The sequence below is a fragment of the Podarcis bocagei genome, assembly GCF_964188305.1.
Source record: "Podarcis bocagei genome assembly, chromosome: 9".
Taxonomy (NCBI): Eukaryota; Metazoa; Chordata; class Lepidosauria; order Squamata; family Lacertidae; genus Podarcis; species Podarcis bocagei.
Window position 1 is genome coordinate 29,217,466 of NC_138134.1, and position 17,709 is coordinate 29,235,174.

A 17,709-nucleotide genomic window follows, 5' to 3' on the forward strand; every position below is an offset into this window, starting at 1 on the left:
GGCTGAAAAGGCATACCCTCCAAAATTGTCACAGGACTCAGGGCTCTACTTCTAGAATGACATATTTTCCCTTTTCATAAAACTTGCTGATACAGTGGTACCTCAGGTTACATACGCTTCAGGTTACAGACTCCGCTAACCCAGAAATATTACCTCGGGTTAAGAACTTTGCTTCAGGATAAGAACAGAAATCATGCACCGGCGGCGCAGCAGCAGCAGGAAGCCCCATTAGCTAAAGTGGTGCTTCAGGTTAAGAACAGTTTCAGGTTAAGAACGGACCTCTGGAACGAATTAAGTACTTAACCCGAGGTACAACTGTATACACACACACACACACACACACACACACACACACAAATGCTAGAGTAATTACACACACAGCATTATGTGTTCTGTGTCTATCTCTTTGAAAGCACAAAACCGAGAAAATTCACTACAAGCCTCTTAGTAGAGAACCAGAATGGAAAAACAAGTTGTTGAGTTTAAAAAAAATGAACAGAATGAGAGAGTACAGAAGTAGGATAGTAAAATCAAATTAGCTGGAAACAACATCTTCTAAAGAACCAGGAACAGCTTGTAAATCCAGCCAAAGGCAGTGTAGCTCAGACCACCAACTGGAAACCTTACAAAATAAATATCACCCACATTAAATGAAAGCCACTTATCCATCAGTGCGAGGATAAGTTAGAAACCATTTCTTACATGATATGTTTGTGCTAAAAGTAGCCAAAAACAGAAATGTATTTTATGTATTGTGAAAAAGCCGCTGAAATCCTTACCCAGAAAATTCATTAAAAGAGAGATTTCAAAACACTACTCTGAACTTCAGTGTAATATCCAAGTGTATCCAAGTTTCCCTTTACAACTTTATATAGCTTTCTGGACAAATGTAGTCAGAAAACCTTCTAGCCGCTATTTGTTTTCTTTAAAATGTGGGAAAGCCAACCCCTAACAAGAAGGCTGGTGTTTCAGCTTAGCACAGGGGTAGCTTTCTGTTGGTCCACTGTCAAAATCTAGTCAGTCAGCTAGGTCCATTTAGCCCCAATCATTCTTGCCAGGCACTGGTAAGAGAAAAGGCAAATCATGGACTTTTTACCTAGGGAACCCAATCCCCAAGTGACTTGTTCAGAAAATGGTATGATAATTGTGCCCACTTTGTGACTTGGCACTGCCCCTTACAGCTCTAGAGACTTCTGTAATACAGTCGTACCTTGGTTGTCGAACGCCCTGGAACTTGGACATTTTGGCTCCCAAACGCCACAATCCCGGAAGTGATTGTTCTGGTTTGCGAACGTTCTTTTGGAACCTGAACATCTGACAGGGCTTCCACGGCTTCTGATTGGCTGCAGGAGTGATCTGGTTTTCGAACGTTTTGGAAGTCGAACGGATTTCCGGAAAGGATTCTGTTTGACTTCCAAGGTACAACTGTATTAGAAAAGCACCTTTCTTTCTTTCTTTCTTTCTTTCTTTCTTTCTTTCTTTCTTGTTTAAAAGGGAGCTTTTTGGAATAGATGTGGAGCCTCACATACTGATTTTGGCCAGCACAGCACAACTTTGCAAATGAAGCAAATGGGTAGTCATGCTACTCAAGTCAAAAAGTAGCACACAGGGCACCAACAGGAATCTTCCCAATTCCAATGTGAAAAGAGAGGACAGAATTCCTGTTATCATGATGCCCTTGGTTAGCCTTCACTTTGGTCCACAACCGTCTTGGCATCGTTAACACCTTCAGTAGAGTCTCTTCAGAAAAAAGACTGCAAAGTTTTGACCTATCTTCAAGGAGTGTCATAACTCCACTGGCTCTTCCCGCTGTATTCTGGAGCTTGGTGGGGCATCATTGGTGGGGCAGGGCAGGGCATTGGTGAAGTTGACATGTGTGCACTGGTGGAACCAATATAGCCCACACCACCTGACTTTCCCATACCAACCTGGTATATCCAACAACACTGCTGCCAGGAGACTGGCGATGTGACAGTGCCCTCCCTCTTATTTCTAAATGGCATGATCTCGTCTGCTGGGGATGATGACAATGTCACCAAGATTGCTCTCGAATCCATGCAGCTGGAGTAGGCATATGAAGAAATATAGCTCTACAGTGGTACCCCGCAAGACGAACGCCTCGCGAGACGAAAAACTCGCAAAACGAAAGGTTTTTTCGTTTTCGAGTTGCCTCGCAAGACGAATTTCCCTATGGGCTTGCTTCGCAAAACGAAGCTTGCCCCGGGGACAGCGGGTCTTCTCTTTTGAAGCAAGGGGCTGCGGGGAGATCGCTATCTCCCCGCAGCCCCTTGCTTCAAAAGAGGTCCGGGGGCAGCGGGAAGCGACGCGCTTCTTCCCTGCTTCCCCCGGACGTCTTTTGCAGCAAGGGGCTGAAGGGAGATCGCTATCTCCCCGCAGCCCCTTGCTTCAAAAGAGGTCCGGGGGCAGCGGGAAGCGACGCGCTTCTTCCCCGCTTCCCCCGGACGTCTTTTGCAGCAAGGGGCTGCAGGGAGATCGCTATCTCCGCACAGCCCCTTGCTTCAAAAGAGGTCCGGGGGCAGCGGGAAGCGAAGCGCTTCTTCCCCGCTGCCCCCGGACATCTTTTGCAACAAGGGGCTGCGGCGAGATCGCTATCTCCCCGCAGCCCCTTGCTTCAAAAGAGGTCCGGGGCAGCGGGAAGTGAAGCGCTTCTTCCCCGCTTCCCCCGGACGTCTTTTGCAGCAAGGGGCTGCAGGGAGATCGCTATCTCCCCGCAGCCCCTTGCTTCAAAAGAGGTCCGGGGGCAGCGGGAAGCGAAGCGCTTCTTCCCCGCTTCCCCCGGACGTCTTTTGCAGCAAGGGGCTGCAGGGAGATCGCTATCTCCCCGCAGCCCCTTGCTTCAAAAGAGGTCCGGGGGCAGCAGGAAGCGACGCGCTTCTTCCCCGCTGCCCCCGGACCTCTTTTGAAGCAAGGGGTTGCGGGGAGATCGCTTCTCCCGGTGCTCCGAAGCCGGGCGGGGGGCAGGGGACACCTCCCGCCGCGGGGACACCTTTTGAAGGCAGGCGGGGGGGGGAGCAAAGACTTTCGCCCCCCCCTGCCTTCAGAAGAGGTCCAGGACCTCTTCTGAAGGCTGGCGGGGGGCCAAAGTCTTTGTCCCCCCTGCCTGCCTTCCCAGGGGCTTTAAAATCGCCCCGGACAGCGGAGAAGTCCTCCGCTGTCCGGGGCGATTTTAAAATGCCGCCCGCCAGCATTTTAAGATCGCCCGGACAGCGGAGAAGTCCTCCGCTGTCCCGGGGTTTTTTAAAATGCTGGGGGTGGGAAGAAAAGCCCTTGTCCCCCCCCCAGCCTTCAGAAGAGGTCCGGGGACAGACTGTCCCCGGACCTGGTCTGAAGGCGGTTTCCCTAGGAACGCATTAATTGATTTTCAATGCATTCCTATGGGAAACCGTGCATCGCAAGACGAAAAAACCGCAAGACGAAGAGACTTGCGGAACGAATTAATTTCGTCTTGCGAGGCACCACTGTACAGACTTTTGTCTCATCACAAGTCTCCCCTTTTGTTGGACCCAAGCAGATGTTTCTGTGTCAAGCAGGTTATGGAACAAACTAAAATCACTACAGTGGTGCCTCGCAAGACGAAAAGAATCCGTTCTGTGATTCTCTTCGTCTAGCGGTTTTTTTCCTCTTGCGAAGCAAGCCCATTGAAGGATTAGCGGATTAGCGCTATTAGCGGCTTATCTGCTGATCGGATCAGCTGATAAGCGGCTTAGTGGCTTACAAAAAGGGGGGGGGAAACCAGCAGGAACTCGCAAGACATTGTCGTCTTGCGAAGCAAGCCCATAGGAAATTCGTTTTGTGAAGCACCTCCAAAACGGAAAACTCTTTCGTCTAGCGAGTTTTCCGTCTTGCGAGGCATTCGTCTTGCGGGGCACCACTGTACTGTAAAAGAGAGAAGCAGGACCTTATCAGAAGTAACTCTCAGGTTATAGAATGGGCTATCGGATAAGGTTTGCATTAGAAAAATATACCTATTTTTGATTAGGTAAGAAATGCTTTGCAATACTTCTTACAAACATTGTCATTAGGTAACTCAAGTGATCAGGATGAATGGCAAGGCATAGCTTTTATGCCAATATTTTGGAATTTCAATTTTGGTATTAAATTATTTATTCTGTAGATTAGATTTGCTATTATTTGGCATATTACCTTTGTCAACATTTTCTGGATTTTGAGATTCAATTGCTAATTAATTTGTGTAAGCTGTTTCAAACAATGGAAAGCGAGGGGTAGAATTATTATTATTTTTTGTTTTGGACTCTAGAACAAGTGTCTGGAAGCTAAGGATGCTTATGGTAAAGTATGTAATTAAATGCATAGTTAAATATTTATATACAATTTTTGGTATGGATTCCCCCCCCCCCCAGTCGGAGGATGGAGACAGGACAAAATGAATTTATGAATGAACACTTGTGAAATTGACACTGACTAGAAACTGACTGTCTATTCTTCCCTACTGGATATGTCACTTAAAGACTAGTGCAAACACTACATCAAGAACAAAAGGGCAGCCTGTGCTTTAAATGTAATACAGTGGTACCTCTGGTTAAGTACTTAATTCGTTCCGGAGGTCCGTACTTAACCTGAAACTGTTCTTAACCTGAAGCACCACTTTAGCTAATGGGGCCTCCTGCTGCTGCCGCACCGCTGGAGCACAATTTCTGTTCTCATCCTGAAGCAAAGTTCTTAACCTGAAGCACTATTTCTAGGTTAGCGAAGTCTGTAATCTGAAGCGTATGTAACCCGAGGTACCACTGTATATTTTTATTTAACAGGCAAGTGCTGCATGTGTACAATTAAAAATATGGATAATATGTGTAACCATAACAATCTTGTGAGAACCATGCAAGTGTAGCCCTTAAGAGGTCCTGTAGTCTCTCATTTTAAACCCTTTTGATCTCACCCAAACTGGTATATAAATAATGGAATGGCACTGAAAATCTAGTCACTAGAGAATATTTGCAGCGGAAAAATATCACAGCAGTTTGACTATATTTTTGAAAGAAGAAAATCAGTGCTGACTGAACATTTCTGATTTTAATGAACAATGAAACAATGTCCTTGACAATGAATTACTGACATACCTACACACACTTCATATCAAACTAATATGAGAAAATGAAAGCTAACGCATAAAATTCCATTGCTTTTCAGTGTCATAAAGCATCATCAGGTTGTATATGAACAGAAACGGAACAAAGTAGACCTGACGCATCACAATCTCAGGATTTGTACAGAATCTTTAAATTCCCGGAAAAGGGTGTTTCAGTTCTGCAGTTTATCCTGCCTACTATGTTGCTGATATACAATGCTGAATGTAGGGGAGGGCATCAAAAAAAATATCTGAACAGGTGGGATAAGCAAGCCATGGCTTCTTTCCTTCATGCTGAGTAAGTGTATTCAAAGGAGTAAGTGGATTTCAAAGATATAACTTGGCAATCCAAGGTATAGCATTGATATGTATAAATGCAAGGCTTGTTCTATTTTTGCAAGTATGATAGGTGTCAGAATCTCTGGCTCTGGATTTCATTAGTGAGGGTGCTGACTAGAAGTGAGTGCTATGCATTAAAAATCATGGGAAATGCTAGTATGTGGTAAGAGATTCTCACTTTTGCTATATCTGTGTGCAAAGATAAATAAGTAACTAAATAAATGTCAATCCAAGACCAAAAGATTTTCCACCATGCAAAAGTAAATTAAAGTAAAGACCTGGAGAATATATATGACCAATATTTTTTTTTAAAAAAAGTTGTTGCAGTTTTAGCCATGTCCACAGAGGTGGCTGCTTTCACTTAAGGGATGCAACTTCAATGTCATCTCCCAAAATCCAAAAGCAAGTATCATTATTGTATTTACAGGTAGGTATAAATAACAACAACAACATAAACAGTACATATTTATCACTATACAACACATCATTTTATTTTATGACATGTAAGTCCTATACCTGGCTGACTTACCCTACATTTATATATATTTTTAAAATATAGGTTTATTCAGATTTTCAGCAAACAAATAATGCAGGTAGCTAAACGACATACAAAAGCCTGCAAAGAGCAACTTTTTAAAATGCAAGTGAAAAATGCATGATATGAAAACATGAGAACAACAAAAACATAATAATTCTAGCTGTGATGCTGTGAATTAGTGAGGCTGATAAGCTACATTGTCAACCTGACAGTATGTTGTATTCTAAAATCTATTATGTAACTGATGGGTTATTATCTCTGGACAAGTTTCACACCAGGAGGCGATCCCTGCTAGCATAATTTCAAAAGCCAAAAGCTTATAAACAAGATAAATTTCACTGCTCTGTTACCTCTATCTGTATCAAACCTCACTTCATCTGCCAGGTACCTGCAACTTGAGGTTCCCATAACAAATATATAAAAAACGAATGCATATATGTCTATTAAATATCAATTATAAAGGTGAATTAGCATTGTAGGATAATTGAGCTAGAGGGAACAAGAGCATACATTAATTTGTGTGATAAAAATGCTTATGTGGTGGATTTTTAAAAAATTACTTACTGTGCAATCCCATATATGCCCAGTCAAAAGTTGTCCAATGAACTACAGGGGTGCAATCTCAATATACTGGGTTTTTGTTTTGTTATTTTCCCCTCTGGTTTATTACAATGATCATTTTTGCATACTTGATATACATAATACTTTTAGCTATCTGTCTTTATTTTTATTTCACTGGAAAGCTCATGAGGATACTAGAACAAGATGAATAACAGGATTTATTTCTAAATGGCTAATTATTTATGAAGGGGCAATGCCCACTTCACAGGAAAAAAACATCATGACAGGCTGTGCATCAGACATGCAACATAATTGTGGATAAATGTTCCTGGACCTAGATCAAACTGTTTGTGTTTTAACCTCATCATCAACAGAAGCAACCAGTGATGCATTTAAAGCTAAAATTAACTTCTCTCTGTACACCACATCTAGGAAACAGGAACTCGACCAAACTGGGTCATTGCTAGCTAAGATTTACTGCTGACAAACTAATGGAAAAACACAGCATATGAAATGATTGTGAATGTGACAGAGCTGAGCTCTTTCTTTCCTGATGAAGCACATTAAACTATCTGCTATTAAACGTTTATGCACCCTACTCCTACCAATATATTGTACTCCTGTGGAGCATAAGGCCTTCAGGTAAATGGATTCGATCCCTCCCATAAAAGATTAATACCTGTTTTCACAGAGGCTTAATCAATATTAAAGGCTGTCGTTCCATTGGAAATCACACCAATAAAAGCACCTAATTGTCTACTAGCACAAATGCTTCATCAAGCTTGAATGCATTCTAAACTTTTCACGCCCCTTGGTCAGCTTTGCTGATGACTTAAGAAATTATATAGAAAAGCAAACGTTTTTGATCAAATTCTACCTTCTTACACTAGTACAGTAGTTAGATTATTCAAATGTGACTCCAATTCTGTCTATATAATGAAATTTACAGATAATTAAATACAATGCCATGTTTTTAACTGTTTCGTTAAAGCAGAATTCTGATGAAAAAATTATGCAACATTAGTAAACTACACTATAACCTGTCTTTCCCATCCTATGACATGCTACCATGCTAAATACAATACAGTGGTACCTCGGTTTAAGAACAGCCCTGTTAACGAATTATTCGGTATATGAACTCCGCAAAACTGGAAGTTGTGTTCCGGTTAGCAAACTTTACCTCGGTCTATGAATGGAAGTCGAATGGTGGAAGGGCACCGGTGGCGGGAGGCCTCATTAGGAAAAGAGCGCTTTGGCTTAAGAATGGCTTTGGTTTAAGAACAGAACAGATTAAGTTCATCAACTGAGGTACCACTGTATGAACAATTCACAGTATCGCTTAAATGAATAAATTCACTTAATCAAAGACAAAAGTATTTCTCCTGGTATAGACTAGTAGGTGTAGACTTGGTGTTATACCAGATTTATATAATGTCTGATTTTATCAGTGCTTTCACACATCTCTTCAGATCAGGGGCAGGAAACTGGATCTGGACAGTGGGCTCCCCCACCCTATTGGAGGCCATTTTGGCTGGTGGCTGGTTACCAATTCAACATCAAAGGGAGCACGCTTAGAGTGTGGTCCCGATTTCTCTTTTCTTTATTTCAGGTGAGGCTCAAACAAGCACAGGTGCAAGCTCTTGTCTCCCTTGAAATAGTACTATGGAACTCCTTTTTGACACCAGAACAGATTAACTGAAGGCATCAGAAAAGCATAGCAGACACAGACACTGCAGACCTGCCATGCCTCCCCAATGGCCCATGGCATGATCCTTAAACACACTTAATGGTCCATCACCTGAAGTCATAAGAACATAATAACATAAAAGTCTCCTGGATCAGGGCAATGGCCCACCTAGTCCAGCATCCTGTTCTCCCAATGGTTGAACAGTTGCTTCTGGGAAACCAGCAAACAGGATTCAAGCGCAAGAGTGCTCTCCCCTCCTGTGGTTTCCAGCAACTGGTATTCAGAAGCAGTGCTGCCCACAGGTACACTATAATTAATTGCCAATGAAAGCTGCTTGACCTTGTGAACATATTGTATCCTAGGCACTCTTGCATTATACCTTTGTAACATGGCGAGCATCCCAGTTGGATAATAATTATAATTTTATAATTTTATTCCGTGCTTTTCTAGAAAAATAGGTGCTGGTACTCTCCATGAAGGTGTTACAGTAAGTGCCATACTTTTTAACAACAAAAAATAGGTGTCGTTACTGCATACCTTTGAGTACCCCCTTTAAAAAGCACATGTTTTATTATTTATACCCCACTCATCTGGCTGGGTTGCCCCAGCCACTCGTAAAAACATAATAAAACATCAAACATTAAAAACTTCCCAATACAGGACGGCCTTCAGATGTCTTCTAAAAATTGGATAGTTATTTACCTCCTTGACATTCCACAGGGAGGGTGCCACTGCTGAGAAGGCCCTCTGCCTGGTTCCCTGCAGTGAGGGAACCTCCAGAAGGCCCTTGGAGCTGGACCTCAGTGTCGGGGCTGAATGATGGTGAGATGCTCCTCTAGCTTTACAGGGCCATGGCCATTTAGGGCTTTAAAGGCAGCCACAACACTTTGAATTGGGCTCAGAAACATACTGGGAGCCAATGTAGGTCTTTCAGGACCGGTGTTATTGTTAGGATATTTCCGTTCCACCTTAAAAGGGAGAAGGCTTTGTGAGTCACAGAGTCTGCGTATTTTCCTGTTCACAGGATGTTTATGTTTTGCTATTGCTTTCGTTTTCTCTCTCTCGGTGCCTGAACGCTGAAGCAGGCGGTCATGTTTTTCTCTGTTCTGACCAACGCTGAATAAACTTGTAAATATGCTCTCCTGCGTGCATCTTTTGCTGCGCATTATCTGCTGATAAGAGCGTGCATAAGCTCTGGAATGTGGCAAGCTATTTCTGGAGCTCGTGTTGCTAATTGCTGATACTGTGTGTCTACGGGAGATCGATGGACGTCCGGAGGCGACGTGGGGCCATGATGGACTTTGTCTCCCTGGCAGTATCCCAACAACAGGTTTCGGGCCCAGATTCACGGCACTTATAGGAGAGTAAGACTGCGAGAGAGGTATGTGTGGAAAAGCGAAAGCAAATAAGGCTTTTCTGTTTGCCGCGGCAAGAGACTTTGAACTCCGGCAGACTAATTGATCTGGGAGCTGCGCCAGAGAATTCATGATTAATGGGCTGCCGAGATAAGAAGTCTCTGAAGTGAAATAGACTCACAGCTCAAGTAAAAAGCTGGAATGGAGTTTTTCCAAGCTTCTGAGGCTGCTGAGTGCCCAAAGCTAAATCGGCACAATTATAAAACCTGGGCTGTGTGGTGTGAGAGTTTGCTGTGTCAGTTTGGAGTGTGGCATACTGTGTGTGAAGCCCCTCCAGTTCCTCTGACAGATAGATGGAAGGCCCAACATTCGAAGACCATAGACGTAATAGTCTTGTCCGTCTCTCTGGAGGAAATTGCCACGCTAGCTGGCAACACGACTGCACGTCAGATGTGGAATGCTTTGAAGATAGCCCATCTGCCAGTCATCCCAGCCCAGAGTTTGACTGCATCGGAGGTCTGGCTGTTTCCCAAAATGCGAGTGAATGCAGGGATGCCGAGGGCACCGGTTGCAAGCTGCAGGGGAAGCTGACTGTGATGTCATCCCAGGCAGCATTCCTGCCTCCAGGGGGAGCCAAGGAGTCAGCAGCTGAGAGTTGTTTCTCATGGGAGCCAAGGTCATCCTCACAGATACCGGAAGGCCAGAAGTAAACAGAGACAGATGCCTGCAGATGGCCAGAAGCAGAGGGAGGGTGAAGAGCCCACGCCAGTGGAAAACAAGGCTTTGTTTGCTGGCACAGCTTCACCAAAGGCTAAAGGCAAGTCTGATGGCCAGGAGCAGGGGGGCAAGCAGCAAAAGCCCATGCCGGTGAAAAACAAGGTTTTGCTTGCTGCAAAAGCTGCTCCAAAGGCCAAGGCCAGATTTATTGTGGATTCTGGATGCACCCGCCATCTTGCAAAAGATAAGCATCTTTTTATCTCCTTCAAGCCTCAAGACGGAGAGATCCACCTGGCTGACGGAAAGACGTTGCGAATTGCAGGAGAAGGGACCGTGAAACTGGCAAGTCTGCACACTACCATCAAAGATGTACTTTATGTTCCAGGTGCTGCAAACAATTTGCTCAGTGTCCCACAGCTTACTGGGCGTGGCTTTGAGATTTCCTTCAAGAGGAGCGTCTGTGTCATCAGGAAAGGCAAAGAGGACATTTTGCATGCAAAGTTTATAGATGGCTTGTTCTGTATAACTTATGTTGACAATGGTGCTGTTGTGTCTAATGTTGATTCTTGTTGTGTTGCACAAACTAACAAAGTTCTTCATGCAGGATGCATTCATGATGCACACAGAAGATTTTGTCACATCTCTTGGCAGGCACTGGCCAAGATGCCAGAGTTGGTTGAGGGTTTGAACATCAAACCCTGTAAGTTTCACATGAAATGTGTATCTTGTGCAGAGAACAAGGTGAAGGTTGCTCCAAAAGGCAAGGAGTCTAGCAGGCAGGCTTCCAAACCCTACCAGCTAGTCCACGCAGACCTGGTTGGTCCACTTGCGCCCTCTTTGGGTGGAGCAAGGTACTTCATGATTCTAATTGATTCTTTTTCCAGGTACATTCATGTGTTTATGCTCGAGCAGAAATCGCAAGCATTTCCTAGGTTCAAGGCATTCTGTGCTTGGTTGGAGAATGTTCACGGTAAACATATTGGCTGTCTCTTTACTGATCGGGGCGGGGAGTTCACTTCTCAGCAGTTTGAAGCTTTCCTGACTGAGAAGGGAATCCAGCATGACTTGTCAACGCCTAGATCGCCATGGATGAATGGGCTTGCGGAGTGAGCAAATCAAACTTTGCTTCAAGGCCTGAAAACCTTGTTGCATGATGCCAATCTCCCTGAGAAGTTTTGGGGGGAGGCTCTGTCGAATTTTGTTTACACTTTTAATCGCAGATTGTCATCACCTATTGGTTGCACTCCCTATGAGAAGATGTTTGGTAAGAAACCTCACGTCAAGCACATGAGAATCTTTGGTTCTGACATGTGGGTACACACCCCACAGAGCAACAAGCTTGGGAAGCGTGGGGCACATGGTTTGTTCATGGGGTACGAAAAAGGTGCATACAGGGTATGGATGACTGACTCTAAGTCCATAAAGTTCACAAGGAGTGTTGAGTACAATCCTAAGTGGGGGGGGGGAAATGTGGGAATTTTCCAGAGTTACCCAGAGGAAGATGAAGGTGATGTGAAAAAAGCAGATGATGCTGAGGAAGCTGAGGATGATGATGATGATGATCAGAGTTCGGATTCCAGCTCAGTGGGCGGCGCTGCTGCTGATGTCAGCGACAGTGATGACACAGCAGACTACAAGAGCGCAAAGGCCTCAGTCAGACCATCTGAAGCGTCTGACAATGAACTGGAAGAACCACTGTTCACCATTGGTCACTTTTCTCCTAAGAAGGAGGAGATGAGTCCAGAAGACTTGCGTCTAGTACGCAGATCTGAAAGGGTGACCAAAGGCAGACCTCCAAAGAGATTTGCTGATGAGTTTGCTAAGACGGCAACTGCTGTTCTTAGTAGCTCAGAAAAGGTGTGGGAACCTTCAAGCTTCAAAGAGGTTCAGGAGTTAACCTCTAAAGATGCTGAGACTTGGCTTAATGCCATGAAGGCTGAAGTTGATTCCTTGAATAGGAACCAAACTTGGGAACTGGTACCGGTAGTCCCAGGAATGAGACTGGTTGGCAGCAGTGGGTCTTCAAGGCCAAGACAGACCAGAATGGCAAGGTTGTCAGACACAAAGCCAGATTGGTTGCCAGAGGTTTTTCACAGGTACCAGGACAGGATTACCACGAGACCTACTCTCCCACCGTCAAATATGAGAGCATTCGGCTGATGCTCAAGATTGCTGCGGAGGACAAACTGCATGTTTCCCATCATGACATTAATACAGCTTTTTTGTACGGGATTTTGGGGGAGGAACTGTACATGCTTCCACCTGACGGGATGCAGATACAGAAGGGAATGGTCTGTAAGCTGCGGAAGTCCTTATATGGTCTCAAGCAGAGTGCCAGGTGTTGGAACACAAAACTCACTGAGACATTGCTTTCTCTAGGTTTTCACCAGGGCAAGGCTGATCCGTGTGTGTTTGTCAAGGAGGAGAGGCAAAACAAACTGTATTGTTTATGTTTTGTTGATGATCTTCTGATGTTTTGGAAGAATCAGGCTTTCTACCAAAGCACCCTAGCTCAGCTGAAGGAGCACTTTGACATGAAGGATCTTGGTGAGGTATCCAACTATCTTTCTCTGCAGGTGGAGAGAGACCAAGCAGGTAATTTTCTGGTACACCAAACACAGAAAATTGCTGATGTATTAACCAGGTTGAATTTGGTTGATGCAAACCCAGCAGACACACCGATGGTGACAGGTTACCAGGTAGATAGTACTGCTGAAGCGTTTTCTGACACTATGCTGTACAGATGCATTCTAGGCAAGTTGAATTTCATTGCTAGATGCTCAAGACCTGACATAGCTGTAAGCACTAACCTGCTTAGCAGACATGCTAACAATCCTACCGTTCAGGATTGGAAAGCTCTGAAGCGCATAGCCCGCTATTTGAAAGGGACTTTGCACTACAGGCTGAGGTTCACCAGTCAGAAGACTGGAGGTCTTGAAATCTTTGCAGATGCTAGTTTTGGAAGTGACACCACGGATGGTACAAGCACTTCTGGAGTATGCTACATGTACAACCACTGCCTGTTTGACTGGTTGTTCAAGAAGCAGACAACAGTAAGCCTAAATTCCTGTGAAGCAGAACTCAATGCTCTGTCATTTTCACTCATGGATTGTGAATGGTTGATGCAACTGTTTAAGGACATCAGTGTTTCTGTGAAATGTCCTATACAAGTGTATCAAGACAATAGATCCTGTTTGGCTTTGCTGAACTCAGAGAGTTGCAAGCAAAAAAACAAGTACTTGCAGATTAAGCTACATCGTGCAAGAGAGTGTATTCAGAAAGGACTCATTCAGGTGTCCTACATGGCAGGAAATGAAATTCCTGCTGATCTGTTGTCTAAGGTTGTTAACAGAGAACAACTTAAGGTTTACGTACAAAGGTTGCAATTGGGTTGAACCACAGGTACTACAGGTTACGCGGAAAGGGGGAGTATGTTAGGATATTTCCGTTCCACCTTAAAAGGGAGCAGGCTTTGTGAGTCACAGAGTCTGTGTATTTTCCTGTTCACAGGATGTTTATGTTTTGCTATTGCTTTCGTTTTCTCTCTCTCGGTGCCTGAACGCTGAAGCAGGCGGTCATGTTTTTCTCTGTTCTGACCAACGCTGAATAAACTTGTAAATATGCTCTCCTGCATGCATCTTTTGCTGCGCATTATCTGCTGATAAGAGCGTGCATAAGCTCTGGAATGTGGCAAGCTATTTCTGGAGCTCGTGTCGCTAATTGCTGATACTGCGTGTCTATGGGAGATCGATGGACGTCCAGAGGCGACGTGGGGCCATGATGGACTTTGTCTCCCTGGCAGTATCCCAACAGTTATATGGTCCCAGTCACCAGTCTAGCTGCTGCATTCTGGAGTAGTTGTAGTTTCTGAGTCACCTTCAAAGGTAGCCCCACGTAGAGCGCTTTGCAGTAGTCCAAGTTGGACCAGAGCATGTATCACTCTGGTAAGACAATGTATGGGCAGGTAGGGTCTCAGCTGGTGAACCTGGTAGACAGCTGCCCTGGACACAGAATTGACTTGTGCTTCCATTGATAGTTGTGAGTCCAAAATGACTCCCAGGCTGCACACCTAGTCCTTTAGGCGAGAACAAAGCTTCTAATTGCCTCTTTGTGATCATGCCAAAGGTGAAGGAAGGTGGATCACATAAGCATGAGATACCCTACAGCTCATTTTCATCACCATAAGCTATGGTTTATTGTGAAGTACAAACTAGCTCTTTAAATGTTCCTTATAAGTTATGAATGCCTCCTGTGCCAAGATCCTTGTTTGCAGGATGAGCACTTAAGAGAGGGCCTTTTATCTAGTGGCACTCAAGGTTTTGGAGTTGGCTACTCCAAAAATAACTACCCTATCTGTTTTCTGGCACCAGGTCCTGCTGTTTAATGAAGCTTGTTACCTTGGTAATGGCTAAACATTTGGTAGTTTTATTCTTGCGCTGTTGTTTCATCTTAAATGAAACAATAAAAAACTAGAGAAACATTAACTAATGAGGTATCAAAGCTTAATAAATAAATTCACCTCAGGACAGGTTTTTAATATATCTCTTATCAAGTAACTACAAATAAGCTATGTTGTTAACAGCAAGGAGATACTGTTTTTCATCAGAATGTTATGTGTAGTCCAGAATGTCACATAAAAGGTTCAAATGACTAAAATGACTCCAGTTTCACCACCCCGTCTTTCTGTAGCCTGATTCTCCACAGTAAATCTGTGTCTGTAATGTATCAACTTCAGACTGCAAATGGATGCCTATGGGACCAAACAGTCCTCCAAACAAAAACAAGCAAACAAATAAATCCTTTCATATAGAACACTAAATGTCAGGGAGAAGGGTTTAGCTGCATTAGTTTCTATATTTGTATGTGTTCAGGCATGTGAGACCGCACCTACAACCTGAAGTGGTACAGCCCCAAAGTTTACCACTTCAGTGAGAACTAGGCCTACTGGCTGATCTTACATAAAGAGAGTGGGAATGTATATCTAGAGGAGTAATGAGCAGTGGCAATAATAATCATAATACTAAAACTTGGAAGATAGTTTTGTGGCTTCGGTAAGCAATCAGAAAGTTGAAAAAGGAGGGATGGCAGGAATAAATTATTATTCTCTAGAAGAGTGGAGCTACTAACATGAGTTTGATCAAACTGCGGGAGGCAGTGGAAGACAGGAGTGCCTAGCGTGCTCTGGTCCAAGCGATCACGAAGAGTTGGACACGACTAAACAACAACAAAAGAGTGGAATGACTTTTATCATCACCACTTGTTCAGACTGCTTTTTAAGGGAAAGCGACAGTTTCTCTTCCCTGCTGAATTTAGACAGTTATTAAGTAAGGATGGGAATCCCTGCTCCACATCCCTTTACCATTTGTCCTTTTAATCAGTAACAACACAGCTTCATATCCTATACATATTGACAAATACTAGTTGCAGCAAGATACTGCTGTCAATGGGGGTGAGGGAGAAAAACAGCTTTATAAAACATCCATCTGGAAAGACAGTTCCAAAACAAACATGATACGTTGTGCAGAATAATCTCCATCATTCTATACCCTTTCACATCTTTAATTTACCCTCAGACACAAAATATTTCACATGCCTAAGTAAAGTGAGAGTGACATCCCGGGCCTTAAGGCAGGGAAAGTTTCCCCACTTTCCCCCATCCAGTAGGGATAATGACAGCAAGTGCACATTTTCAGTGCTCCATGTGGCAGGGAGTAGAAGGAAGGAGGTAGTTGTCCCTCATCTTCAGAACTGCATGGGGAGGTTGTTAGAGCACCCACTACTATTTCTCTCCATTTTTCAACACAGAGTCCTAGTTGCCTGAAACCATGTACAGGCATCTCCAAGGAAGCTCTTACTTATCAGTGCTTGGGGACATCCTCACACAAGCAAAACTGATGAGTTACAAAAACATTCCCAACAGGGGTCAAAACACAAATGGCATTCCACTAATGTTACAACTGCTGCTCATCTAAATGAGCTGAAAAGACAGACTTCACACTCTGGATCTGTTAATGTGGTAATCATAGGTCTAAGCCTAAATGGAGACATTTGTAACTTTAACTGGTCATTATGGAAGAATGAAAGGTCACATAAGTACAGGGTGCATTTAAATACAACCCTAAGGCTAAGATCAAGTAATCACAATGTACAAAAGAGTGAAACTTGCTTCAGAAGTGGACAAGCCTCTCTAGTTGCACTGTGATCACGTGTCTGTTAACTCCTATAAACAATTCTTTGTGATAACTAATACAGCAGCACTAATAATGAACATTAAGGAGAAATTGCTTGCTTCTAGATAATAACATGTCTTAAGTGCAGCTTCTATACATGTTCTAAGTCAAAACACTGTAAGGGAATAATTAAGTTACAACGTGAGCTTTGGGACAAGGTGGCAGTACCAATCTTGGCTGTACTGGGTTAAAATTCCACAGATTACACCTCTTGCTGGCAGAATTAAGGGATGCATCAATCTTAGGCTTCTTAAATATTCTGAGCAAAACTGAAGTTTTACAAGTTCCTAAAGGATTACCTGCTTTCCAGTGGCACATTACTGCCAAGGACCCAGCTGTCCTGCAGCTGGACCGACTCGGGTGTGGTTTGCAGCTCGGCGGGCAAAGCAGCCGGCGGGGCCGGACTCTGGTTCCTCCTATTTGTCAGTGAGTTTCTGTTAAGGGAGGTGATAGATGGGTGATGCTGTGTTGAATGCTGCTTGTGAGAAGGTGGCAAAGGTTGCAGGGTCGACTGGCCTTGGTTATTTGGAGGTTGCTCTGAGAAGAAAGAAAATTAAAGTTTGTTATATACATCATCCTCACCTTTACTAGATCTAAAGCAGAAACTGAAATGAAAGACCTTAATCCAATATATTTGCATGTTAGTCTATTGATTGTCTTCAATGACATTTTTCAAGTGTCAGTTTACCCTTGATAGACTAAGATCTAATTAATATACAACAGATGGTGTGGCTGCTTTTGGTTTTAATTTGTTTCAGGTTGTGTTTTCTTTCTTTTCTTTTTTAAACTGGTTTATTAACACCTACAGAAAATAACAGTTAAGAGTGCCCTAACATGCCTTTAGAATTCAGGTTTTTTAAACAAACAAACCCTGAAATTAAATGGGTAATTTAAATAGAATACAAAGGTTTTTGAAATGCATGTAATCCCTATAATTATTTAATGGATTTTTAAAAGCTTTATTTAACTGCAATAAATTATTGCAAGCTAGTTACTAAACAGCAGTAGACTAGTCTAGTTTAGAGCATTTCAAATAAGGCAGATCTGCACTATGATCTGCTAATAGATGCTAAGTATTCTTTAGCAGAAGGTCACTCTGTGAAGCAGATGTTGCTTCATGGATATTTAACAGCCTGAATCACATCTGATTACAACGTCAGAAGACTCATATACTT

The 17,709-nt window shown here is 43.4% G+C and overlaps 1 protein-coding gene across 31 annotated transcripts in view; it reads right to left on the reverse strand.

Moving 5' to 3' along the window:
* The window catches only part of TENM3 (teneurin transmembrane protein 3), a 1,319,439-nt gene that overhangs the window by 119,835 nt on the left and 1,181,895 nt on the right, over positions 1–17,709 (reverse strand). For all 31 annotated transcript variants that reach the window (XM_081208578.1, XM_081208577.1, XM_081208575.1 and 28 more), the window contains one exon: positions 16,834–17,071. In XM_081208578.1, the coding sequence (XP_081064704.1) occupies positions 16,834–17,071 (238 nt within the window). The remainder of the gene's footprint in view (positions 1–16,833; positions 17,072–17,709) is intronic.